We start from the raw sequence: 24,361 nt of genomic DNA, 5'->3' as shown, positions 1-24,361 counted from the left end.
CCATTATTCACGCGATGTTTGTGCTAACCTGGATTTTGTCAGGACGGAGTGAGATTGAGAAATCGATCTAAAACAGACACCGGCGATATGCGGGTTATATATCATGTGCAAGTAGGCTAAGTTGGTTCTTAACCCCTCTGTCAAAATGGTGTTCCTGGGCTCAAGATGAGTGGATGCAAAGTAGAGGGAATCAGACTCACACAATTAATGGGATCTTTTCTGTGCCATTAGTCTCCCACGCAGCTGTTGAATCAATGTTGGTTGCCCATTCGCCCCTCTTGATTGGATTGATACTAAGACTCTGGCCGTTATTCCCTACCTGCCTAGATAGGTATATAAAAAGGGAGTGGGCCGTGATATCTCCAAATGCTCTCCACGATCACCCTTCAGTTCTCAAACCAAACTCCTTCAAAACATTTCCAAGTCAAAATATACGAAATTTGACCACACACAAAACAATTTAACCCCAAACATACAACACCATATACGACCACATTGAAGTCAGCATCACTTCTGTGCATAGCGCCCAAGCCACCAAACTGCAACTTATCAACGAAGGCGCCTCTACCTAGAGGTGCGTTGTATCAGGCTGTAATACATGGGCTGAGGCTGGAAGCCGCTTCTGTACCTCCCGTAAGACCACCCCTAATGCCTATACGCTCTAGTTCATCCTGGAAACCCTTTTGTTAACAAATTCGTTCAAGACAAGAAGTAAGCTCTCGATGAGCATCCATTGACATAGGCATATATGCATGGGTCCGGAAGCCTGGGTTATCTAAAGGCTGTGTGTGATGACAAGTTCGCAGTCCTTTCTTGAGATAAGTTGGTGATGGGGTTGGGCAGGGGATGGGTTCTATGGGCAGGGCAGGTGATTGATTTGGGATATCGGAATTGTTCATGGCTAGCCTACGTGTCCACGCCTGTGCTTTGATGGAAGTTGCCATACAATCCAAATATTTTACCATCACTCACACTGAAAGTGAAGATGTCACGATCCGCATTTTTGCACTACTTCCCTCTCAAGTATAAATAATAAGGCATTAACCCTAACCTAGATATAGTAGCTAGGCAAAGCATATGCATATTAATTACAGGATTTGTCGAGGTTCTGGGACTTAGAACGGAGGGGTTGATGTGATTGATTGACCCCTAATCTAATGACTGGAAACTCCTTATATATAAGAAGGTAGGTAGCCATGGAATAAATCAGATGTGTAGAATGAATGGAATGACCTGATATCCGCGTCTTTGGAACAATGCATGGCCGTGGCAGGTTAAGGGGGCGGTCGAGGCGTCGTAAAATAGCCCCCAAAGTAGCCCAAACCGTAGTACTCGTACTTTTAGGTACATATTAAGTAACAGAAAAGAGCGATGACCTGATTAGGAAGCACATGTATGTACCTACTAACTCGTTCTGATAAGGGGTCTCTTAGGGAGGTATACTTATTATTTATAGACGAGTACGAGTATTAGTCTGTTCTCGTGTATGTTTACCTACTTCGGTACTTATACCTACGAAGTACTCCAATCTAAACCAAGGCACCTGCAAGGCAGGACAACAGTATACTCCGTATCACATACATGTATGGACATTGTCAAAAACCTTGTTGTTTCGCGTCCGATTGTCCAATGAGCAATGAGAATCTCCTCGTATCCCGACGCAATACGACTGTGAGAGGTTTATGTTTTGAGCTCTGTGCCGTACGCCTCATCGCAAAGCCCCCTATCAAGCTTCCTGCAAGATCCTTTTGCCCTGAGTACCCCTAGCAAGTGCCGATCGTGTGCTCATTTATTATTGTCCATTATTGCTTAGGAGTCTCGAGCAGCCGCGTCAGCCCGTTGCAGGTCGCGTTGATCTACCTTGTTCCGTTGCTCGCGTTCCTCGCGCTGGGCCTGCCATATCCAGTCCTCACTGCCCCCGTTGATGCTCGTCGCTGGGCCGATCACGTCAATTATTGTTGTGATATGTCCTGCCTGGGGACTATGCAGATTACTGGCCTGACCCCAATATGTCCTACGCGGCTTTCTTCTGCTTCATGATTTAGGCTTCTAAATAACGAAAGCATAAAGGTGCCTCCGAATGTTTCGATATATATTCCACACATTCGTGGACTCATTTTTACAGTGCACTTCCATTGGAACCCATCTTCTCATATTCATCTTTCCATCACTCAATATGGCCGCTCATATTGATACCACCACTCGTTATCACCTTGCCCCTCGCGATTCCGATGATATGGATCGTGAATCATCTCCCCACGAGCACCTCTTGTCGCCATCGCCTGCCAACATGGGCACCCGAGCACCACCCTTCCGGAATTGCAAGATTAGCATCGAGCCTGTGTACTTGCCCCGTGTTGCATCTACAGCACTCGGTATTACAATATTCGTCTTCTTTGTGATTGATGGGCAATCAGATTATATTGGCGCTGATATCTTCGTAATGCTTATGTATGATCAATCCTACCTCATCACTTCATCTTTCTAGCTTACCAGGCACTCGAGTCGCTGCAATTGTGCCTGCCTTCTTTCATCCTCTCGCAAGTTTAATTAGATGGGAAATGCTAAAATCTCTGCAGTGTACTCCTAAACATCGTCGTTCTCCTTGGCCGCATATTACGACTTCGTTGCATCAAGTCGTGCATTCCCTTCGACCTAAAGTTCAAAGGCAAAAAAGATTCTAAAGTCTTGCCGTGTCTCGACATCGGTCTCTCCATCGCTTTACTCGTTTCCATGCACTTGGGCCGCGCGACGAGAGACCACCCCTATGACCATCTCAAGTCTACGGTGGGTGTCTATATTGGTTACGGCATGATGTAAGCATTATCTAGCACTACATCCTCCTCTCTAGATTACTGACAGACCGTCTGTAAAGCGCTCTTCAAGTTCTTGCCGCCCTACCACAATTGGCCAGATGGCATGTGGTGTTGATAGTGGAGGGAATTAGCACAGATCCCGAGCTCGGTCTCTCTAGGACCGTGTTGTACCAAGCCACTCCTGGGGACTCTATGAGGAAGCCTACAGATACTGAGCAGTTGAGACAATCTGAAGACCAGTCAAGGCAATCTACATCTAGTGTGGACATGGTCTAAGGATATTAGTACAACATACTAGGCAAAGGAATTGATTTTCTAAAATCAGGTTGATTGCGCATCGTCGATACGCTATTAGGGTTAAGGGAACCTTGTTGTCTAACATGGATACTCTGCCTTGGTGCGAAGTTGGACGAGAGATATATATTTGGTTTCTGATGTTGCACCAATCTCTAGGCGGGACGATTCAACGCGGGATGACCTCTATGTATAAACTGAGGGCCAATAATTGGAAGATTGGAGGAAGAACCATGGCATTGTAAGGAATTTAACCCGGGAGTTGAATTTGCGATGGGATTTTTGTTCTTATTTTCCTGCGTGGTGGGCCTTGCACTTATTCCGGCCTACGGCTTGGGATTATTTAGGATATTTAAATACCTCGTTTGGGAGGAGGTTAGATTACTGGTTATATATGGCCAGATACACAATAAATGGTCTATCCTTGCAATCACATCACACTCTAACTGTAGGGTATTACTTATTCATCCGTTCAAAAACTTTCTCAAAATTTATCCCACATCTCCATCAATCCCAAAGTAGTGCTCGCAACCCCTGCAAACCCAACGGTTTCAGGAGCGGCAGGAATCCACCCCGTGACTGCTCCTGGAAGAAAAAGATCGAAAGCATCTGCTGCCAATCTCCTCTTGGTGAGCGTCCGCATTCTGGATTCTGCAGCTCTTAACTTTGCAGTTGAATCCTTTTCCTTGCTATTCGCCTTTCCATGACTACCCTTAGACTTTGCTTCCGTACCGGTGGAAGATGCGTTCCCTGCCTTCGAGGGCAAATACAACACGCAAAGCTGCCAAATAATGGAACACACCAGAGCATAGAACCACAAGCGGCTCCCTTCCAACAAACAAAATTGGCCCCATTCGTGGGCCGGCCACACACCCATCACATCCAACTATAAAATTTGATCATCAGTCCACGGCAAATCCCAAACGTGAAAGCACATATTTGTGAAGAGCAAAATTAGAAGAGAAGGGAGATTAGGGACTGGAATTCAAGGCATACTCTGCCCGAAGCAAAAGGTCGTAAGAAAGAAAGGGCATGAAGACATACAATAGCCAGACTCTCCAGCCCTAAATAAGCTCCCATAAACCCCCACTTCCCAACTAGCAAAGCGCCCATAAACCCCGTCCCCCTAGCTTCCGTGCTATTGAACGATTCATATGCTTTGGAAAAGCAGTCCAGGAAGCGGAACCAGCGGAAGTAGCGCCGACCGAGTGCCAATTGGCTTCGGAGGAGTAACCATGCTGCTCGCTCTGAGGTGTACGAGGCGAGAATTTGGGCGGAGAATTGGATGAAGCGGAGGAGTTTTTCCAGGGCTCCTGGGTTGTGTTAGGTACGGGCGGTGCAAGTTCAATTAGGAGCGGAAGAATGGGAGTAGGATATACAGTATCACGTGAATAGGGGGTAGTGAGAATAAGGGAGAAGGTATTGGAAGAGCTTACCGGCGTCGCTTGTGAAGCCTATGATTTGTTTTGTATACGACATTCTCTATTGGTTGTTCTTCTAGTTGTTGCGGGAGCGGGTCGTGATGGCGGGACGGGACGAGATTACCGCCAGGAGTGAAATTTGGTGGTAAGATAGTAGCTCGGCGTCTGCCTATACAGTACTCATTATCTCTGAAATTTTTGAAGTTGAGGCTTTGAAGTTAACGCTTGGTCGTCAATGGGGCTAAGAGAAAACGTGCAGCAACTAGCCGCGTGTTTCGGGCCCCTGAAATTATTATCGACACTCAGGGGTTGAGGTGTATTTTGGGGAGTGGGGCTTCCGTGAAAGCTATGGAGGTCCTTGGGTCCTAGAGACTTCTATTATCAAGCTCATCCGACAGGTATACAAACCTGGGACATGACTGAGCGACCGAGGGGGAAGCCCTCATTGCTCGCATTCCTATCCAAGCAAATTGGACAGAGAAGTATTTGCAAGATTTATCATATAGTTTTTTTTGGATCTATCACAAACGAGAATTGAGGTTGTTTGATACATTACTCCAAGGCAAAGCGGCCAAGCATAATAGCAATAAATACAAGAGGATTGCGCCCCTATGAGCACTGTATTCTTTTCCTTCACATCTATTGTCCAGGTGAAATGAGCTTCCCTTCCTTTACTGCAGAATGATCCCAACCTCCAGCTAGCGCCGCTCCTCCCTGGGCTTCCGAGTAGTCCTTCATACGTGCCTCCAACTCCGGACGGAAATGTCGAATTAGTCCCTGGATGGGCCATGCAAAAGCTTCGCCAAGAGCTATTTTCTGATATTAGTATGGAACAAGGGTTATGTAATGATGTGCGACTTACCACAGATGGTATGGCCCTCGACTTGCTTTGTAAGTTCTTGCAGCATGTCAATTTCTCGGACCCTGCCCTGCCCCTTCTCGAATCTCGACATCATCTGTTCAGTCCATTTGCTACCCTCTCGGCAAGGTGTGCATTGACCGCAAGACTCATGTCGATAGAAGTGACTTAGTCGTGAGATGGCTCGTACGACATCGGTGCTCTTGTCCATCACAATCACAGCCGCGGTACCAAGACCGGACTGGCTATCCTTCAGCGCATCAAAGTCCATCAGCTGTTCATCACATACACTCTTGGGCAAGATTGGTGTAGAAGACCCGCCGGGAATGATAGCCTTCAGGTTATCCCAGCCTCCACGAACACCGCCACAGTGCTTGTCGATGAGCTCACGGAGAGGAATACTCATCTCCTCCTCCACAGTACATGGGTTGTTGACATGTCCTGAGATACAGAACAGCTTTGTCCCGGAATTCCGCTCTCGTCCAAAGGAAGCAAACCAGGAACCTCCTCGCCTGCAAATAGTTGGCGCTACAGCAATAGTTTCAACGTTCGCAACGGTTGAAGGACACCCGAAGAGACCAACAGACGCAGGGAACGGAGGCTTTAAACGAGGCTTGCCAGGCTTGCCCTCCAAAGACTCGATCAACGAAGTTTCCTCACCACATATGTAGGCTCCCATTCCACGGTGGACGTAGACATCGAAATCATAGCCACTGCCACAGGCATTCTTGCCGATCAATCCATCTTGGTAAGCTTCTTGGATCGCTCGCTGTAGGACTGTCGCCTCATGGTAGAACTCGCCACGGATATAAATATATGCAGCTGAGCAGTTCATGGCTCGGCCCGCAACCAGACATCCTTCGATCAGCTTGTGGGGGTCTTTACGCATGATTTCTCGGTCCTTGCAGGTTCCCGGTTCGCCCTCATCAGCGTTGACGAGGAGATATCTCGGCTTTGTATCCTTATCCCAATCCTTGAAGTTCATGAATGACTACCAATTATTAGCCAAGACCACAACGGATCGAGAAGCTTCATTTACCCATTTCATTCCGGAAGGAAACCCAGCGCCACCGCGTCCTCGTAGGCCAGACGCTTTGATTTCGGAAATGATCTATGCCAATTGTCAACGTTCGACCCAAAACTGCCATTGGAGCTCCTTCGGCATACCCATTCATGGCCCTTCGCCAAAATCTCCTTCGTTTTGTGCCAGTCTCCAAGCTTCTTCGCGCTCTTCAAATCCGCACCAGTGCGCCCGTAGAGATTCTGGAAGATGCGATCTTGGTCCCTCAGTCCCCCATACTGCGTTTTCTTTGGTGGAGGAGCGTCTTGGACCGTTGCAAGGCCCCGGGATGATTGTTGTGGAGTGAAGGACGGGACTCGCGGAGTGGTGCTTGTTGTCGAGGGAAGCACACGGGCAGTGAGAGAGCATGCAGCCTTGGAGGCCGGCCTATGTCGCGATAACATATCGACGACGGTTGTGCTCAATTGCAATTGAGCCAATGGACGACAGACCGCCTGGTTGAGGTTGAGGTAGAGTTTGGATTACTAGCACTGGCGAGGGGAGTGAAGCCATCATTGATTGAAATCGGGCAAATATGTGAGCTGTGGTTGGCTGCAGCCGCACCGTAGGCGCTTTGGGGGCCGACAGCGACCACATGTGCTACATTTCGTTCGTTTAGCTTTGAGAGCTTCATTATCAACCACCAAGCTGCCATCATGGACATGAATCCCGGCAATTGAGGTATATTTCCACAGCTCCGACAGCTATGGACCCATTCCAATCAGAGAGGTAAGCTGCCCAGTTGGAGAAGTACAAAAGGCGGGCATCACTGTTATGTTACTTGTGCATTCTTTTGTTGCACGCTTGTTAAATGGCTATTGACCTTCTGGGAAGCAGCAGTCTCCCACCTGCACATTATACCCTACCTTGAGAGGAGAAGAGCTTTGTACTAGTAAACCGAAGCAAAGAACAAACATCCTGCCACAATGTCGTCTTCAAAACGAGCCTCCATGATGCCTGCTGCACCCAAGCCTCCAACTTTCCTCGCCTCCACGCTCATCATAGCAGACCAAGCCTCTCTCACAGGCACACACCTTATAACCCTCGGATCCAACACCGTGGTCCATCCGCGAACCAAATTGAATTCCACATACGCATCTATTACAATAGGCAATAATTGCATCCTCAGCGAGCGAAGCATGATCGGTCTGCAAAGCGAAGCGACAGGAAACGAAAACGAAGGGGTACTCATTGAGAATGGGGTCGTGGTTGAGGTCGGAGCTACGGTGGAGGCGCTATCGATAGGAGAGGGATGTCTCATTGAGATCAATGCTAGGATTGGGAAGGGAGCAGTCTTAGGGAAGGTAGGGATGGCCCATTTTTGAGTATCGGGCATTGGCTTACATGTGTTTTTGCGAATAGCATTGTAGAATTGGTCCCTTGTGTGAGGTTGCAGAAGGCGAAATACTGCCAGATTATACAGTTGTGTTTGGGAATGGAGTGCGCCGGATAGACCGCAGCGGTGTCGAGGATCCGAAGCTCAAGATGGTAGGACGCCAGGTGGAGGCTCTCAAGAAACTGATACCCAGTAACCTAGCAAAATTTCAATAAAGCTGCAATTACGAGACCCAGAGAATTATAATCCCGCGTCAGTACTTTTATTGAGTTAGTTTTCCCATAGTCTTTGCTTGAAATTGCAAAGCTCTTCTGAGGTACATGTGTTTTATGCCTCAATCATTAGTCCATACGCCACCCCTCGACACAACATAAGAAAGCCGTCGCTGGCTATGCAATAGCAAACTATCATACATATTACATACCAAACAAAAGAACCGCCCTTAATTGTTCTGACCCCCACCTCGAGCTCTCTTCCCGCTGTTTCCTGGACCTCCAATAGATCCTTCTTCACGAGCTCGTTTGACTCCAGCTTGGCCCTGGGGGTTATAAGCTGGTGCTCCAGCATTCAGGCCCCCTCTCTGGCCAGGAGCATTTCCTCTACCCCTTCCTGGCACGCCACCCCCACGTCCTGCTTGATAGACCTGATTTCCACCCCGGCCTCGACCGGCCGCCCCACCTCTCATTGTCGGAATACCAGAGGTTCGACCGGCATTAGCGGCGGCCTGTGTATTATTGCCCGCGTTAAGTGTCTAAGTGAAGGTTAGTATGTGCTCTCTAGTTTCAGTTGCAGGGTGGAACATACAGGAATAACTGCGGGAGTCGGAATCGACGCTGTGCCATTTGTTGGCCCTGGCGGAGCGTTTTGTGTCTGTGGGGAAGGTTGCGGCACACTGGTTGTACCAGCTTCCGTCTTGACATCGGCTACTTTCGGTGCCGAGGAAGGGGTTCCATTTGGCTGAGCAGTAGTTTCTTTAGAATGAATGTTAGTAGCGACCATATGGGAACTTAAGAGGGGCCATACCTGGGGTTGGTGGTGGAGGTTTATAGGCCTTGGCAACCTCCCAGACTTCAACAACTGGCTTCTGGGGCGTTTCTCGGGCAGCTGTTTCGACTATCTCAAGTTTCCCGTTTGCAACTTTAATTCTGTTATCAGCGATGTTGAGTCTTAATGAAGACTTTTTCTCTGTCATGAATACAGCTTGAGCTTGGCGTTTCTCATATTCTTCCTTCAACTTTTGGGTTTCAGCATCAACCTTCTTCTTGACATTGCTGGTAACAATAGATTTGACTGTGACGTTATTTGACAAAAAGTCTCGAACTTGTGCATCGGAGAGATTGGTGCTATCAAAGGTTGTGACCGGCGGCCTCTGGCCAGGAGTGGCTGGGGTAGCTGGAGTTGTGGGAGCGGCTGCCGCAGCCGATGGCGTATCTACACTTGGTTTAGATGGAGTGGCTGATGGAGTAGTAGAAACTGTTAATGGGGCAGGAGGAGCTGCAGCTTTCGATTCTGCGAGCCAAATTTGTCTTTCTTGTTCGAGTTTCAAATCGTATTCCGCCTCGAGCTGCTTCTTCTGAGTCTCCCGTGACTCAGCAAGCTTCTTATTTAAAGCAGCTTTCATCTTCTCGGACCGTGCTTTAACCGTGTCATCCATCTCCTTTTCGATCTTGGCAGCCTTCTCCTCGCATTCCTTGGCCTTTGCGTCCGCCGCAGCAATGCGCTCTTCAAGAACCCTTCTCTCGGTTTCGGAGACACTGGCTTTTGGGCTCTCGTCGATCTGCCCATCCTCATTTTCGCTGGCCAAGGTATTATTCGAGGTGTTAATAGTTTGGTTTGAGCGTGCCTCCAGAGCTTCAGAAGCAGCATTGTCTCGTTCGGAGGTGACCTTTTGAAGCTGCTCGCGCAAATCCTTCACCTGCGATTCGAGGGATACCTTCTCCTGTGTAACATCATCCAGTTGTTTTCGGAGTTGGGCAAGTTGTTGTTCGGCGACTTCATTGTGTTGTTGCCCAGCCGCCTCTGTTGGCGGCGGTTGGGTTACAGGGGCCTGAGATACGGAGGCCTCAGAGATAGCAGCCAAGCGGTCACGTTCAGACTTAAACCCCTCAAGCTCTTGCCTCAGCGAGACGAGTTGCTTCTCTGCGATATCTTGTTCTTTGACGGCAATCGCGAGCTGTTGCTCTGCGGCACCCTTCTCTTCGATGGCAGATGCGAGTTGCTGCTGGATACCAGAAAGCTGCAGTTGGAGAGCGTCCTTCTCCTGGATCGCAACGTCTCTCTCGGCGGTGCGGTTGTTGTTTTCCTTCGTCTGGACACGCGATCTCTCCTTGGCTTGGTCGATCAACTTCTGCCGTGATTGTTGCCATGTAGCCTTCTCCGCCTCCAGGCTCTGGATTTTTTCTTGCTGAGGCTGCCTGTCTTCGAGTAAGGTATCTCGCTCCGTTCGCAAGGTTTCAATGGTTTCTTTCAATTGTTCCATCTCTGCAGGGTCAATGCGGTCATACTTCGAAATTATGTCTTGCGTGCGCTTCTGCCACCGGTCCCGGTCTTCCTGTAACAATCGCATCTCTCCATCCATTGTCTCCTTGCCATGCTCAAGCTCTCTGATCTTGGTTTCTAATGGCTGGATCTGTCCAGTGAGTTCTTCCACACGCTTCGTCTTTTCTGATAGTTGGACCTGAGCTTGACGAGCCTCGTTTCTCAGGGTAATACTACTCTCCCGGAAGAGATTCAGCTCATTCAACTTCTCCATGAGGTCTTTGTGGGCTACAGAGCTTCTGCTTCCATCAGCATGAAGATGCCGTTCTTGATCGAGTTTCAGTCTAGCTTCGTCAAGCTGCGACTGCGTGTAATCAACCTGTTGCTGCAGGCGCTTGGACTCTTGCACTTTGAGGTCATACTGGACTTCTACAATTTCTTTCTCGCGCCTCAAGAAAGCATTTAGCTCGCGCAGCCCGTCAGCTGTTCGGTCATAGGTTGAACCCGGAGCCGGTGATGCGGCATCGCCAGTGTCGGCTAATGTGGTACGACTTTGTTGGAGCGCTGAGATTTGATCTCCAACGCTTTCCAGTTGCTGGTGAAGCAGCTTGTTCTGTGCATTAACATCGTCGCGTCGAGCTCGTAGTTCCTTCAATTCTTGCTCAAACTGATGCCGACGCTCATCCCAAGAAGCCTGACTCTGACTCAACGCAACTCGAGCGGATTCGGCATCGGCCTTAAACGATGCGGACTCGCTCTTCAGTTGGTTGTACTCGCCGCGGAGGTTCTGGAGTAGCTTTGCCGCTTCGGCATGCTTCACTAACTCATTCTCATAGTCTTGCTGGGCCTTGGTGGCAATCGCTGCTTGCGCGCGGAGGTCCTGCTGATGGAACTGCGCCGCGGTGGCATGTCTCTCATCTTGGTCCTTGAGTCTCGAGATTTCTTGTTCAAGAATAGCCTTGTAATCATCAGCCTGTCTAGCAGTATCCGCCTGTTGATTTCGGACCGACGTCAGTTCGTTATTTGTGGTAGTAAGCTCCGTTGATATATCCAGAACCCGCTGTTCTAATTCCCCGATTTTGGAGTCCTTCTCCGCTATGATGCGATCCATTTCCTCTCGGTATTGATCTTGTGTATCATTGAGACTCTGAAGCTCTTCTTCGGATGATTGGCTTATTGATTTATACTGTTCCATCTGGCTCTTCGTGTTCTCGAGCTCAGATTTTGCAAGTTCGAGATCTCTCTTCAACTCTGAGACCTCTATGCCGAGTTGTTGTTCCCTATCCTCGTCCGCCGAGACATCCTCATTGGTATTGGCAACTTTATCAGTGCTTGGGGCAGTCCGTGGCGTGGGTCTTGGTTGAAGCAGTGTCACCCGCTCTTCGGCGCTCTTCAACTCGATGGTTAGCTCATCGACCCGAGCTTGGAGATGGTCACGGGAAGTCTTTGCAGCTACCAGTTCCTCGCGGACCTGGCTTAGGCTGCTTGCAAGGTCATCGATACGCTTTTGGTTTTGCTGGAAATCATACTCCTTCCGTAATTGGGCTTTCTTATTATCCTCAGTTTCATCGCTCAACTTGCGTTTGGTTGCCGACAATTCGGCTTCAAGCGATTCCACTTGCGTCTGAAGTCGCCGCCTAGTCTCTGATTCAGAAAGTTCCCGCTCGTTTTGCAAGGATTGTTGGTTCGCAATCAAGTTGTTTAGCCGCGTCCGTTCGTTCATTAACGCTTCATTGTCCGCGCTCAGTCGATCTTGGATATCTTTGAAAAGCTTTTTCTCGGCCTTGAGATTGGCATTCTCGTTCCGCATACTCTCGACTAGGCCCTTGGCCTCAATAAGATCTTCTGCGACTTGCTGCGTCCGAAGATCTTGCTTTGCAGCAGCTTCAGAAAGCGTTTGTGATCGTTTTTGTAGTTCGCTGTTCTCATTTTGCAGCATGTTATAATTGGCTTGTAGCATGTCGTATCTCTCACTGGAGAATGTGAGCTGACTGCTAACCTTTGCAATTTCGGCTTGAAGGGTGCCCTTTTCCAATGAGAGTTTTTCCGTCTGCTCTTTCAATGTTCGACGATCGATGGTCTGCTCATTTCGGTATTGATCGAAGTGTGCTTGTAATTCTCTGAGCAAGACTGGATAATTGGTGGAGTTGGCCGGGTTCTGCTCGACAGTCGGTACTAAGCCATTTTGACTTCCATCAATTGACTGTCCAAAGACCGACGCGAGGTCAGAAGCGGGTGGTAATTGTCCGCGGTGTTGAAGCATACGGCGGAACATATCTCGTTCTTTGATATAGCTTTCAGACCTAGTTAGCATAGACTGAAGTTCGTCCTTATAATTCTCAATCTTGGCCTGAAGACTCTGGACTTCTTCGTGATCCTTTGCAGCTTGGTGTTTGGCCGCCAATGCCTCCTCGCTCTCCATCTGCGCCCCCAGTTGCCGTGTAATTTTCAGAAGCTCTTGGTTTTTCTCCTGAAGCTCACTAACACTTCGGAATACAGTCAATCGCTGGCTAATAAATCGGTCCGTGTCAGTAAGCCCTTCCAAAGCCTCTTCGCTAATTTCACCTCGGGCTAGTCGTTCAAGTTGCGATCGCTCTGCGGCACTTAAGGCATCAATTCCTCTTTCGCGAGCGTCTAAGTCGCATAATAGCATCTTGACCTGGGCGCTTAGATCGCGGAGCTGCTGCCGAAGGATATTTGCTTCCGCTTGTGCTGTAGAAGCATCGCTCTCAGCTTTTCTAAGATCTTTCTTAGAACGGTCTCTCTCCTTTCCAGTCTGGTCCACGAATTTTGACATCTCTACCACTTCCTGTTGCAGGCGTTCGTGTTCAGCTTGTAGCTCTTCAATTTCGGGCTGCTTAGCTTCCAGTCCCTCGACCATCGTCTCCATTTCAGCGGCAAGACGTTCGCTCCGTCGCCTCTCCGTCGTTAACAGGCCCTTTACTTTGTAGAGCTCATCAATGGCCTGCGTAGCTGTGATAGCTGACTTGCTTCTAACGGATCCCGGACTGGCAAACTGGGCTGGCGATCCTGACCGCCCATACACTGAGCCATTGAGGCCTTGGCGAGGTGTTCCGGGAATGGAGCTAGGTCTAGGCTGCGCTTGAAGATGATCGACTTGCTCCTCTAGTTCTTCAACCCGACGATCCACTTGCTCCCGTTCTTCTCGCTCTACTTCGGCTTCTTGGCGGCATCTGCCAATTTCCTCAGCTGCATCAACTTTGACCTTGTCAAGTTCGGTTTCAACCTCCTTCAGTCTATTACGGTGAGTCTCCGTCTGTTGAGATTGCAATTCTGCAAGTCGGCGTGCGCTTTCTAGCTCTTGACGGAAACCTTCCTCAGTCTTAGCAGCTGCTTCTTGGAGCTGTTGAACTTTGGTCAGGGAGTCTTCTGCCTTCTTTTGTACTTCATCAAGCCTGTTTCTGAGAGCCTGTTCCGTCTTCTTCAAAGCCTCAAGGTTGGAATTGGCGTCTTCATTAAGGCGCTGGAGCTCGGCAATCCTGGCACCCTTCTCCTTTCGATATTTCTGAGCCTCAGCATTCTTGGTCTTCAATTCGTTCTCGAACCATTCTGCACTCCCCTTCGCCAACTCAACCTCTTGCTTGAGTGACTGCTCTCGGAATTTTGCGCTAGAGGCTGCGGAATTGGCATTCTGGACCTGTTGTTGAATGCTTGTTATTTGCTGACTGAGCTCCAAACCCTTCTGGTGCTGTTTTTGTACCTCCTTGGCTAGATCGTCATTCGCCGTGGTCTTGGATTCGAGCAACGCTACGGTATCGCGATTTGCAGCCTCGAGAGACAAGATGCGAGCTCGCAATGTCTCGGCCTCGGATGTTGAAGTCGACGAGGAAGACTTAAGGTTTTGAAGTTCGGTTTCTAGAGATGAGCGCGCGGTTTCTGTTCGGATAATTGTGAGCTTATAAACATTCATGATTCTGACCTTTGAGTATAGCTACCTTCCTCCTTTAACTTGGTCCGAACTTCCTCTACTGTCTTCTGCGCCTTCTCCAAGCCGGTCCGGAGCCCGTCAATGCGCGTCTCTGAGCTCCTGACCGCATTTTCCAACTCAATATCCACGCGTAGTTTGTCTGCGGCTAATGTATCATGCTCGCGCGCCTTTGCTGTGACTGCATATAGAACTGAACGAACGAGCTCGGTCGTGGGAGCATCAAGGACCGAAACAAGTGTATCGTGCGGGAGACTCAGATACCCCGATAGGTAGTTGATATCTACTACTTCCGTAGCCATGACTGCGAACCGATAGTCATCAAGATGACCAGTATCCCATAGACACAAGCTGTGCTGAGCGAGGTAGAACGAAACCGCGTTTTCTGGGTAAACTGCGCTGGATGGAATGTCTGAGTTGTCAGACTCCTAAGGCATCCAAGGGAGATCTTGTGGTTCAGCGCATGTCTTGAGAAACCGATGAACCAAGGTTCTGGCTCTTGTGAGTATACGCGGGAGCTAACCGTTGCGCGGGTGTTGTTGTTTTGATGTCTCGTCGAGGTTCTTTGAAGCTCCCGAGTTCTACGCTTAAGGTTTGGCGTGAAAGTGAATTAATCCGGCGCCAAGACATGCAGCCTTGTGAGCTTGACCTCGCTGCTCAGAGCACACTATATCCCTTCCATATTCCCTTTGTTCTCTCTATTATTACTTCTCCGCCCAAACATCCGCTGCCCCTTTCCGAGGAAATATCCCCTTTCTTCTCTATCCGCCAATCCTCCCTTCTCCTCGATTTTGTCAACTATCCGTCCCCAAGGCGCTTAAGCCGTGTGCCACTTGCGCCACCTCCGGTTTAGCCTCAGAGCCTTCTCACCCTTCCACGACACCACGATGTCTTCCTATCTCGAAAAGCAGCAAAGGGCTTTCAAAAGCAATGTTACATCTGCCGCGACCAAAGTCTCTACGAAGCGCCCGAACCTCACAGCTCAGCCAGAGTCTGCCCCTTCGCCAGCACCGTCGAACGCATCGGCTACATCGAAGCTCCAAAAGGATGGTAAACGCAAAAGAGAAACCCCAAATATCGTATACTCCCAACCTGCCTCAACCGGCCATGGCAACGAAACTCTCACCCAGATTACGTATGTTATCGACGACTTCTTGAAGAAGAAGGATCAACCGAAGACAATTCACGAGATTATGTCCTGGCTCAGTCAAAGCAACGTTGAAGAGGCGAAGAAACGACTCATCGTCAAAATCCTCAAGCTTCATGACCGGGTCAAATGGATTCCCGACCCCAATCTGAAGGTCCAGACTTGGGACTCGGGGACTTTCCTCTATCTGCCGTTGATCGATGTTCGGTCGAAGAACGAGTTAATCTCTCATCTACAAACCCGAGCTGATGCACGAGGTGTTCTTGTCAAAGATTTGAAAGATGGCTGGCCTAATTGCGAGGACGCTATTGACGAACTGGAAGCCGAGCACAGGATCCTAGTGACCAGAACGAAGAAAGACAACCATGCCAGGATGGTCTGGAGCAACGACCCTTCTCTGGTTCACAAGGTTGATCAAGAGTTCAAAAATATGTGGGCCGGAATTCAGTTACCAAGTGTTGATGATCTCGTGCGACAACTCCAGGAAGCCGGCCAAAAGCCAGCGAGTGAAGACCCCAGCAAGCGTGTAAAGGGCCCTCTCAAGCCAAAGGAGAAGAAGAAGAAGGCTCCCAGAAAGGGTGGCAAGGTTACGAATGCACATATGGCACACTTACTTAAGGACTACGATAAGTCGAAGAAATAGTGGCGGAATATCAATATGGACCAGGGCTTCTATGTTACATTAGACGGCAAACGGGCAGCAACATCAGGCGTTTGGGAGGTAAATCATCGTCGTTTCGCATTGGCGTTCGAGGGCTAGCTTCGGGAAATGGCCAGTACCAGCTACATGTGGCGTTTTTCAGCCAAAGGGGGCATACATGGCAGACGTGAGACACTGGACATATGGAGTTAAGTCTCCGAAGTCATCAGCCTGGACTGGAAAGGCTTTGATGTCACGTGATATATCCCCTTCGGACAGCTTGGAGGTGGAAGGACCCGCAATTCCGGACCGAGCGGGCTGATTTCTAATCAATTGAATGGAACTCATTTTGCCCACATGCTGGAGACCGTCGAAGATACTATATAGGTAATCTTATTATAAATCCGAGGCTCTCTTTGTTCCTTCTTCCTTCTTCTCTTCCGCTCATTTAGCCGCACTATATAATATTGGCATTCCGACTCTACGGTGACTTTCACAACTCATAACCTATTTCCTACTTTTGTATGTTCCGACCCACTCTCCGCAGAATGACCACATTCGATATCCAGGTTGTCTCCGACACCGTTTGTCCATGGTGTTATGTGGGCAAGAAAAAACTGGACGGGGCAATCAAGGCCTACAAAGAATCGCATCCAGATTCGAACGACACTTTTTCCATAACTTGGAAGCCATTCTATCTCAATCCTGGCGCCCCCAAAATAGGTAATTCCAAGGCGCCCAACATTATACAGCTAGCTTTGACCTAATCCTTTATATAGGTGTCGATAAGATAGCATATTATAATTCCAGATTCGGAGAAGAGCGCGCTGCCATGATGTTCGACCGCCTCTCGCAAGTTGGCACGGACGTTGGAATTAACTTTAAATTTGGTGGCAAAGCTGGCAATACTCGTGACAGTCACAGATTGATCAGCCTTGGGCAGTCCAAGTCTCCCGCTGTCCAGACCAGAGTAGTGGAGGAGCTATTCTCAGCATACTTTGAAAATGAGGGCGATATCACAAGTCATCAAGTGCTTCGTGACGCTGGCGTCAAAGCGGGGTTGGACGAGAAAGAAGTAAAGGAATGGTTGGAGAGTGACAAGGGAGGACCAGAGGTGGATCATGAGGTTGAGCAAGCCAAGAGGAACCAGATCAGCGGAGTTCCAAACTTTACCATCCAGCGGAAGTACGAGGTTGGTGGAGCCCAAGAACCGGAGGTGTTTCTGCGGCTGTTTGAGAAGATTAAGGCTACGGAGGATTGTGCTAAGGCTTAGCACAGATTCCTAGGGTGAGCTTTGTGGCTTTTTTGAATCCATGCGAGATTTCACACACGGTGTTTGTTTGTTTCAAATGTTGATTCCAATGTGGTACAGCTATTGCCCGAACACTTACCACACCATCAGCTTACTTGAAAGTGCTTTTTCGCGCATCGAGTAATACTACTCAATATGTCTTAAACTTAGTGTTATTATGACCACCGCATTTATTTGTACGGATCGGCATGTGCCGTGTCTGTTCTGGATATTCCGTTATACAGTACATGTACATCTCCTTGATCAAGCCGAACACATGTCCTGCAAGCACCATGCAACGGTAACCTATTGGCGAAAGGATCCACTCCCACATCGAAAGGAGGCGCGTATCGGTGAGTCTCTATTGGGTTGGCCAAGATTCGAGAGGGAAATTCTAACTTCAGGTCAGTATCAAGATTACTAAACATGCAAAAAAACGGAATGATTACTCACCAATAATGCCCTCACGATCCCTCTTCACAGCTCAGCCACGGCCCCCAATTATTGTCTCCTGAAAATATACACTGTGATGTACTCCCCAACTAGCAGTCAAACACCACCTCAGCTACCTTGAACGGCCCCCAATCTCCATAGACCTCATAGGTTACCGGTGGACTCAAGCTCAATCTCCCCACCGATCCCCAACTACCCCTTCCACTTCTCTCGGCACTAACACCGGCACCATACCTTCCCCCATCATACCAAAGCCGCGGGAGCTCCTCATGGGCCGTTGGTACAGTGACGATTAGCACGAATGGCAACAGTGTTGGTACCCGGAGCGTCGAACCTTCTGGTATGTCCCTCTCGCAACCGATTTCGCGGCATTTCATGTCGTAAATGATTAGATCAACAGCAGGGACGCTCTCCAGGTTGGGGAATTTGCTGGACCAGGTGGTGTTGTGCGTCAGTGAGATGAGAGTACACGTGGATCCGAATTGGCGCCAGCCGTGCGGGATGCTGCAGTATGTTTGGCTAAGAGGACAAACGCGCTCTCCGCGCCAGGCCAGGACTGCTGGGAGGAAGGTGAGGAGCAGAGCGTGACCAATGGTCGTCTTGAAGAGGTGCATTTTGGCCAGCGGCTCAACGAGGTTGAACAGTGATTGCTTGTTTTTATTTTCTTGTCCTTAGAGTCTGATGATAACCGTGAAGAGAGGTAGGAGAGTTCCTGGGGAAAGATCGGGATCAAGAGGTATAGTTTGGGGAGGTGTTCGCAAGGCAGAATGTTGTTTATTTAATTGTGACACAGCATCCGACGATGACATCCACCGATAATGTGTTTTTAGCGGAGCTCCGGGTACAAGCAACTATCCCCAAGGCGGTGACCGTTCTCTTGATGATAGTATGTTTGCCTAAGAGCAATCTGAATACCAATTCACGTTGAAGAAGTTGCCTTGTCAAAGATATACTTTTCTTATATCTACATACAAAAACAACCACATCTCAAAAGGAAGTGTCGCTTCGGTGGCTACAAAGCTGAGGCTTGAATATGAAGCCTGGGAATTCCCTAATTATTGCATATAGGGGGTAGTTATAACTCGAGAACACTTGGAGCCCACAAGGACATGACCTCCAACAGGAGATATTTGATTCCGTTGGGTTAGAATAGCTAAGGGACTAGAGATATCGCGGCCAGTTCCGTGGAAGTCACCCTTCAGTAGCGAGAAGTAGAGAAGCTAGATGAGGGAGTAATGGAAGTCAAGACGCTTCTAGCTTGAAAATATAATATATGTTATAATGATAGGCGTATTCATATTATTGTTGTCGATGCTTCTATCTATCTACCTCACCTAAAATAAGGGCGTAGTTCAATGTTATGTCCAAGCTCGCTTACCCCCTTTCTTGACAACAAGGAGGGCATATGTTTTCCTCTTAAGCACAGCTAACTTCGAATTTTAATAGAAAGACCACGGCAAAGGGAATGATATATCAACATGGTAGCTAGATACCTTGGGTATTGCTCAACAAATAGTGCTTAGTATACATATTATAGAACGAAGTATAACCTTGTTATACACATAGAGGCATGATAGCCTACAATTGATTTTGGCCTAAGCCTCCCATACTGATACATGATGAGAATTTTATACTCACACACTCCGGTCTATCATACCTCATCCTTCCTAATTCCAAAGAAATAATTCCCCACCTTCTCACTCCCATCCACCTGCTTCCACCCCAAGCCAGGGACATACACAACGCCCACAACCTGGGGACTGTTCCATCCTCTCTCTTTGAGGAAATACCCCCTCAGCTCCTCGGCATTAATATACTTATCCCAATCATGCGTCCCTCTCGGCACAATGCCAACAATATCCTCAGCAACAAGCTTCGTCGTAAACCAACTCAACCATGTCCTAGCGATGGTGCTCATAACAATCCACCCGCCAGGCTTCACGAAATCCGCACAAACGTCCATAAACTCAGCCGGGTGCGTGATATGTTCAATGACCTCAAACAAGCTCAGGACATCGTATTGCTCCTCCACCGACGTGGGTTTGGGGAGACCTTCAATCGACGAATTGAGGTAATTCAATTTCCCACTCAGCCCCGGGTCTTGCCTCGCATGCGCTTTCGCAACCGCGAGAACCTGCGGCGAGGGATCGATCGCCGTCACCAGCCCCGTATTGTGTAACCTCGCTGCACTCTCAGCAAAAATCCCGCCGCCGCAGCCAATGTCGAGGTATCGCAGGCCGGCTGCGGGTGGAGGTATGGGCTGCGTGGCATGGCAAGAACGGATAAAGTCATGACGGAGAGGGTTCATGAGGTGGAGGAGCCGCGACGAGCCTTGCGGATCCCACCATGTTGAGGCGAGGGCATTGAAGTGTGAGACCTCTGTTGGGTTGACGGACGACGAGGAAGCCGGCCCTGAGGTTGTGCTTTGGAAGCGGAATTGGTTCTGTACGAATCGCGGAGCTGTTCGAAGGAGAAGTGCGAGGTTGCGGAGGGAGGTGGGCTGGAGGGGAGATGTTATTGCCGCCATTTCCTTGTCATCGGGTTTGTAATTATGCGTGGTTGCTGTGTGTTCAAGTCTCCCTTGCTCAGGCGTTGGTCGTTGCTTGCAAATAAATTGGTGGTGGTGAATAATCCGAGCTGCCACTGGGGCCACCAACATGTCAGCCTCGGCACCCAGCCAGCCCGCCAGCCTATTTTGCCTTGTCTGGTCTCCGGACTCCCTGGCCTGGCCGCGGGCTGCACCCACTACGAAGTACACATGCGACCTGATCCTCGGCGTTTGCGTCCCTTACATACTTCGTACAACCTCGCCGATTTCTCTGCGAAATACTTACGCTTTGCCTCACACCATATATCCAGCGCTCTCTGCTCTGTCTCACACGTTCCGCATTCATACCGTCTCCTTACAAAAAACAATACCACCACCAAGTCGATAAAACAATCTCTACTTCCTCGAGTTCTTGCCCAATTGCCCCTCCCGACAAGTCAAAGAACCGTTATCCGACATCAAGCGGGGTACAGTTGAGAAATCAGTCATATCCTTCCTCTCCATATTCTCCAAAAATGCCCGCCTCAGACATCGCACAAGAATTCGACTCGATAGAGGATACAATCGAAGCGTTCAGTATGTCCAATCCCTCTCTCCCCTATAAAATCCGACCGAACCAAAAAAAGAACCTACATCCCAAAAACCGCCTCCTCCAACTTCAAAGATAAACTTCCCGAGTTAACCCGAGGCTTACAGGAAATGGCGAATTCATCGTCGTCCTGGACGACCTCTCGCGCGAGAACGAAGGCGACCTGATAATCGCCGGATCCGACGTAACGCCCGAGAAAATGGCCTTCATGGTCCGCCACACCTCGGGGCTAATCTGCGCGCCCATCCCGCCCAGTCTGTGTGCTGAGCTCGACCTCCCGCAGATGGTTACCAACAACGAGGATCCGAACCGCACCGCGTACACCATATCCATCGATGCCGATGCGCCGGAGACTACCACGGGCATCAGCGCCCATGACAGGGCGCTGACGTGCCGGACGTTGGCGAGCAAGACGGCGACGAGGGAGAGCTTCAGAAGACCGGGACATGTCTTTCCCTTACGGGCGAGAGAAGGTGGCGTGAGGGAGCGGAAGGGTCATACCGAGGCTGCAGTGGAGTTTTGCAGGTTGGCGGGGAAGTCGCCCGTGGGCGTCATATGCGAGATGGTGGAGGATGGGGCGGAGGTTGAGGGCCGCGCAGAACGGGCATTGCCTGGCATGATGAGGAGAGACGGATGTCTGGCGTTTGGCAAGAAGTGGGGGTTGAAGGTTTGCACGATTGAGGATTTGGTGGACTATGTTGAGCGGACGGAGGGGAAGCTGACGAAACTTGCTGCGAATGGGGCATCATAAGTCAAATAAATACTTGGGCCTGTACATATCCCACCATAGAGCTTTTGTCTATGCCCTAGCTGGGCTGGCCCGTTTCTTTCTTGTATAATCGAGTTAGATAGACATAAAGCAGCAGTCCATTCCAGGTCTTCGACTTCCAAATATAGGCAAGATTCAGTCATGAAGAGCCATTAATTGTCATGGTGTCCCTTGTAGATGCTACTCTCTTTCATTGGGAGTTATGAATACGCACGCTCCTGGCATATCAGTCCTGGAAAGGCATATATGTTCTTGGTTTAGGCTTCATAAACGCTACTAATGGCCTGCGCGAGTTCCACCGTTATTTTGTCCTCGGATACAGTTTTGTCGATTTCTCAATTAACACCAAGGGGTGTGTTATGGGCTTATAAGCAAAACTTTGATTTCTCCGCTCAGAACTGATTGTCTACAAAATAGATTGCTAGTATAAGCCTACTACTCTACAAGAAGGACCGGCTCATTCCGGCATTGCGCACATCCAAGCCAAGAAAGCTTCCCAGCAACAACTGTATAGTTCTACCAAAAAGGTAGCAACTAGCCATGCAATAATCAAAGGGCTAAAAGGCCGTCAACGTCGTAGCCTCGCAGCTCTTATCCCATCCCCGTGTCTCTCTTGACATATTGGTTCTAGAAAAATCACCCCGCCATAGCTCCATAAAGAAGGAAAAAAACGCAAATGTAAGACTCAATGAAAGTAACAATAGGTCGATAGACGCCGGTTCTATTCGGGCGCCACTCCGTATGTATGATCGCATGCAATGGTTCCGAGTTAACTCCGACAGACAACGAAATAAAAGTCGAAGGTTATGAAAGGCCGAGTATACAGGGTATCAAACACAATTTTGGAAGCGGCAAAAGGAAATGTATGGTCTGAGGTTATCTGAGAGTGGGGTGCATGCGCCATGTGGCATCCTCGATGAAACATAAAATGTACCACGAGCAACCTATTGTGCCGCAGTCCACATCTCGTTCATTCTCGGCTTGATATCGTATCCATCAGGCTCGGTGCTCTGGGGTCTCCTCATGTTGGAGTTGGGGTAATACATCTGACCCATAGCAGCGGCGGATCCATATGGATCTGGGTCGGGGTAGACGTAACCATTGCTCTGGGAAGGGGATGGCATACTTTGTGCCGGCGAGGCCCAACCAGCGGCGCTCATATGAGGACTACCAGTTACGCTTCCTCCCTGACGGTGTTCTGGATTGGCTGACGGCTCCATGATAGAAGGTGGGCCAAAACCCGCAGGATGGGAGGTGGGTCGCATAGTGTTTGCATACGGCGCGGTGGTGGGTTGTGGTTGACCCTGCATATGGTAATCGCCACGCAAGTGGGTTGGCAACGAACTGTTGTTCATGTATTGATATTCAGCTGGATGTCGAGGCATATGGCCCATTGGCGGAAGTTCAGAGTGCGGGGATGCAGAGTGATGGCGTTGCAGGGGTGAAGGCGTTGACATTGGAGACCCCGTATTCGAATACTCCCCTCCTTCTGAACGTTGGCGCACAGGGTGAGTGCTTCGGGTGGCTAAAGCAGCGGCAGTCGCAGCAGCAGCTTCTTCGACGGTTCCAGTATGGTGGTTTTGATGACGAGTCAAGGTTGTGCGGCGTGTGAAGGTCTTCTGACAATCTGCATAGGGGCATTTGTAAGGCCTCTTGCCTGAGTGTATCCTTCTGTGTCGTGCGAGAGAGCTGGAGTCACTAAAGGGCTGGGGCACTGTCAGCATAATCCGTACAACGGAACAAGCATTGCATTTGTTACTTACCTTTCCACAACGTTCGCACATATGGGGCTTCTCCCCAGTGTGCACTCTCATATGAACTGTTAGAGCGGACCGTTGGATGAATTGCTTTCCACAACCAGGATGTTCACACACATGTGGTCGAACGCCAGTGTGTATCCGTTCTACTTATGGTTAGTAGGCATTGTAAACTAGGATGCTTTCGTTCTTACCATGTCGTGCAAGATCACTCCTTCGAGCGAACCCTTTACCGCAAGTAGTACAGGGGAAAGCTTTAGGGGCACCGTCTCCAGCAGTTTGACGTCGTACGTTTTCCTGCGACATCATACCGTTGTCGAAGTTGGGATTTGGTGCATAAGGTTGCTGCATCATGGGCAATGGATTTTGCATGGCCGTCGGCGAAGGATACCGCATAGTATTAGGGGGCCCATTCATTCCATTCAAGCCATATCGAGGTGCCGAATATCGTGAATGTTCGGAATCATGAGGTGAATTTCCTCGCTCTGATCCCGTGTCCGACATTGACATGCCGTTGGCCTGATGGATTGAATGAAGAACGTGCAAGTCTTGAGGCGCACCATTTATTGCTGCTGCCGCTGCAGCTCCTTTCCCCTTCGTGTTAACAATTTGCTTGATATCCATAACAGCGGGTGCGCTTCAATGGGTCGTCAAAATCAGACGGGGCGGGCGATGAACGGTTATAGGTTATTATTGACGCTTGGATCAACCGCTCGTCCAGCGACTCAAGGAACAGAAATCTGGTCCTTGTCTCGAAGCTGATGTTATGTCTCGGGAAGCGGCCTTTTGAGGGACAGTTTGCAGCGCTTGAGCTGAACTCCACTTCTCAGAACACAGCCTATCCTGTGCAGCCTGAAGAGGGCGTTGCTGACGCGACAGTCGCAAATTGCTTTGATCGCACTATTCGGTGACTATTCCACGGTGCTTAAACGTGAAGGTTGGCACTGAATCGAAGCT

The 24,361-nt window shown here is 49.4% G+C and overlaps 11 protein-coding genes across 11 annotated transcripts; 5 read left to right on the top strand and 6 right to left on the bottom strand.

Moving 5' to 3' along the window:
* Positions 1–2,176: 2,176 nt before the first annotated feature.
* On the top strand, positions 2,177–3,092 carry BP5553_03997 (uncharacterized protein; the record flags this gene model as incomplete). The annotated part of the gene is made up of 3 exons (XM_032012620.1): positions 2,177–2,451; positions 2,580–2,816; positions 2,876–3,092. The coding sequence occupies 3 exons, from the start codon at positions 2,177–2,179 to the stop codon at positions 3,090–3,092; spliced, it is 729 nt and encodes a 242-aa protein (XP_031872313.1).
* Positions 3,093–3,594: 502 nt separating this feature from the next.
* BP5553_03996 (uncharacterized protein) lies at positions 3,595–4,589 on the bottom strand (the record flags this gene model as incomplete). Its single annotated transcript, XM_032012619.1, has 3 exons — positions 3,595–3,996; positions 4,155–4,423; positions 4,547–4,589. 3 exons carry the CDS (start codon positions 4,587–4,589, stop codon positions 3,595–3,597), a joined length of 714 nt encoding a protein of 237 aa, XP_031872312.1.
* A 581-nt stretch (positions 4,590–5,170) lies between these two features.
* Positions 5,171–7,105, bottom strand: BP5553_03995 (NADH-ubiquinone oxidoreductase 51 kDa subunit; the record flags this gene model as incomplete). Its single annotated transcript, XM_032012618.1, has 5 exons — positions 5,171–5,340; positions 5,394–6,381; positions 6,430–6,501; positions 6,558–6,837; positions 6,903–7,105. The coding sequence occupies 5 exons, from the start codon at positions 7,103–7,105 to the stop codon at positions 5,171–5,173; spliced, it is 1,713 nt and encodes a 570-aa protein (XP_031872311.1).
* Positions 7,106–7,376: 271 nt separating this feature from the next.
* Positions 7,377–7,903, top strand: BP5553_03994 (uncharacterized protein; the record flags this gene model as incomplete). Its single annotated transcript, XM_032012617.1, has 2 exons — positions 7,377–7,754; positions 7,874–7,903. 2 exons carry the CDS (start codon positions 7,377–7,379, stop codon positions 7,901–7,903), a joined length of 408 nt encoding a protein of 135 aa, XP_031872310.1.
* A 325-nt stretch (positions 7,904–8,228) lies between these two features.
* On the bottom strand, positions 8,229–14,512 carry BP5553_03993 (Spectrin repeat-containing protein; the record flags this gene model as incomplete). The annotated part of the gene is made up of 4 exons (XM_032012616.1): positions 8,229–8,537; positions 8,591–8,757; positions 8,810–14,161; positions 14,221–14,512. 4 exons carry the CDS (start codon positions 14,510–14,512, stop codon positions 8,229–8,231), a joined length of 6,120 nt encoding a protein of 2,039 aa, XP_031872309.1.
* A 585-nt stretch (positions 14,513–15,097) lies between these two features.
* On the top strand, positions 15,098–16,000 carry BP5553_03992 (Transcription initiation factor IIE subunit beta; the record flags this gene model as incomplete). The annotated part of the gene is made up of 1 exon (XM_032012615.1): positions 15,098–16,000. One exon carries the CDS (start codon positions 15,098–15,100, stop codon positions 15,998–16,000), a length of 903 nt encoding a protein of 300 aa, XP_031872308.1.
* Positions 16,001–16,545: 545 nt separating this feature from the next.
* BP5553_03991 (uncharacterized protein) lies at positions 16,546–17,270 on the top strand (the record flags this gene model as incomplete). Its single annotated transcript, XM_032012614.1, has 2 exons — positions 16,546–16,720; positions 16,777–17,270. 2 exons carry the CDS (start codon positions 16,546–16,548, stop codon positions 17,268–17,270), a joined length of 669 nt encoding a protein of 222 aa, XP_031872307.1.
* Positions 17,271–17,830: 560 nt separating this feature from the next.
* BP5553_03990 (uncharacterized protein) lies at positions 17,831–18,355 on the bottom strand (the record flags this gene model as incomplete). The annotated part of the gene is made up of 1 exon (XM_032012613.1): positions 17,831–18,355. One exon carries the CDS (start codon positions 18,353–18,355, stop codon positions 17,831–17,833), a length of 525 nt encoding a protein of 174 aa, XP_031872306.1.
* A 1,037-nt stretch (positions 18,356–19,392) lies between these two features.
* BP5553_03989 (Ubiquinone biosynthesis O-methyltransferase, mitochondrial) lies at positions 19,393–20,268 on the bottom strand (the record flags this gene model as incomplete). Its single annotated transcript, XM_032012612.1, has 1 exon — positions 19,393–20,268. The coding sequence occupies one exon, from the start codon at positions 20,266–20,268 to the stop codon at positions 19,393–19,395; it is 876 nt and encodes a 291-aa protein (XP_031872305.1).
* A 536-nt stretch (positions 20,269–20,804) lies between these two features.
* BP5553_03988 (putative 3,4-dihydroxy-2-butanone 4-phosphate synthase) lies at positions 20,805–21,629 on the top strand (the record flags this gene model as incomplete). Its single annotated transcript, XM_032012611.1, has 2 exons — positions 20,805–20,865; positions 20,986–21,629. 2 exons carry the CDS (start codon positions 20,805–20,807, stop codon positions 21,627–21,629), a joined length of 705 nt encoding a protein of 234 aa, XP_031872304.1.
* Positions 21,630–22,591: 962 nt separating this feature from the next.
* On the bottom strand, positions 22,592–24,028 carry BP5553_03987 (C2H2 and C2HC zinc finger; the record flags this gene model as incomplete). The annotated part of the gene is made up of 3 exons (XM_032012610.1): positions 22,592–23,353; positions 23,411–23,550; positions 23,599–24,028. The coding sequence occupies 3 exons, from the start codon at positions 24,026–24,028 to the stop codon at positions 22,592–22,594; spliced, it is 1,332 nt and encodes a 443-aa protein (XP_031872303.1).
* Between the last annotated feature and the right edge of the window lie 333 nt (positions 24,029–24,361).

Source organism: Venustampulla echinocandica, assembly GCF_003357145.1.
Source record: "Venustampulla echinocandica strain BP 5553 chromosome Unknown scaffold_1, whole genome shotgun sequence".
Taxonomy (NCBI): domain Eukaryota; kingdom Fungi; phylum Ascomycota; class Leotiomycetes; order Helotiales; family Pleuroascaceae; genus Venustampulla; species Venustampulla echinocandica.
Note: the sequence above shows the minus strand (reverse complement) of the source record. Positions and strands in the feature narration are given on the sequence as shown.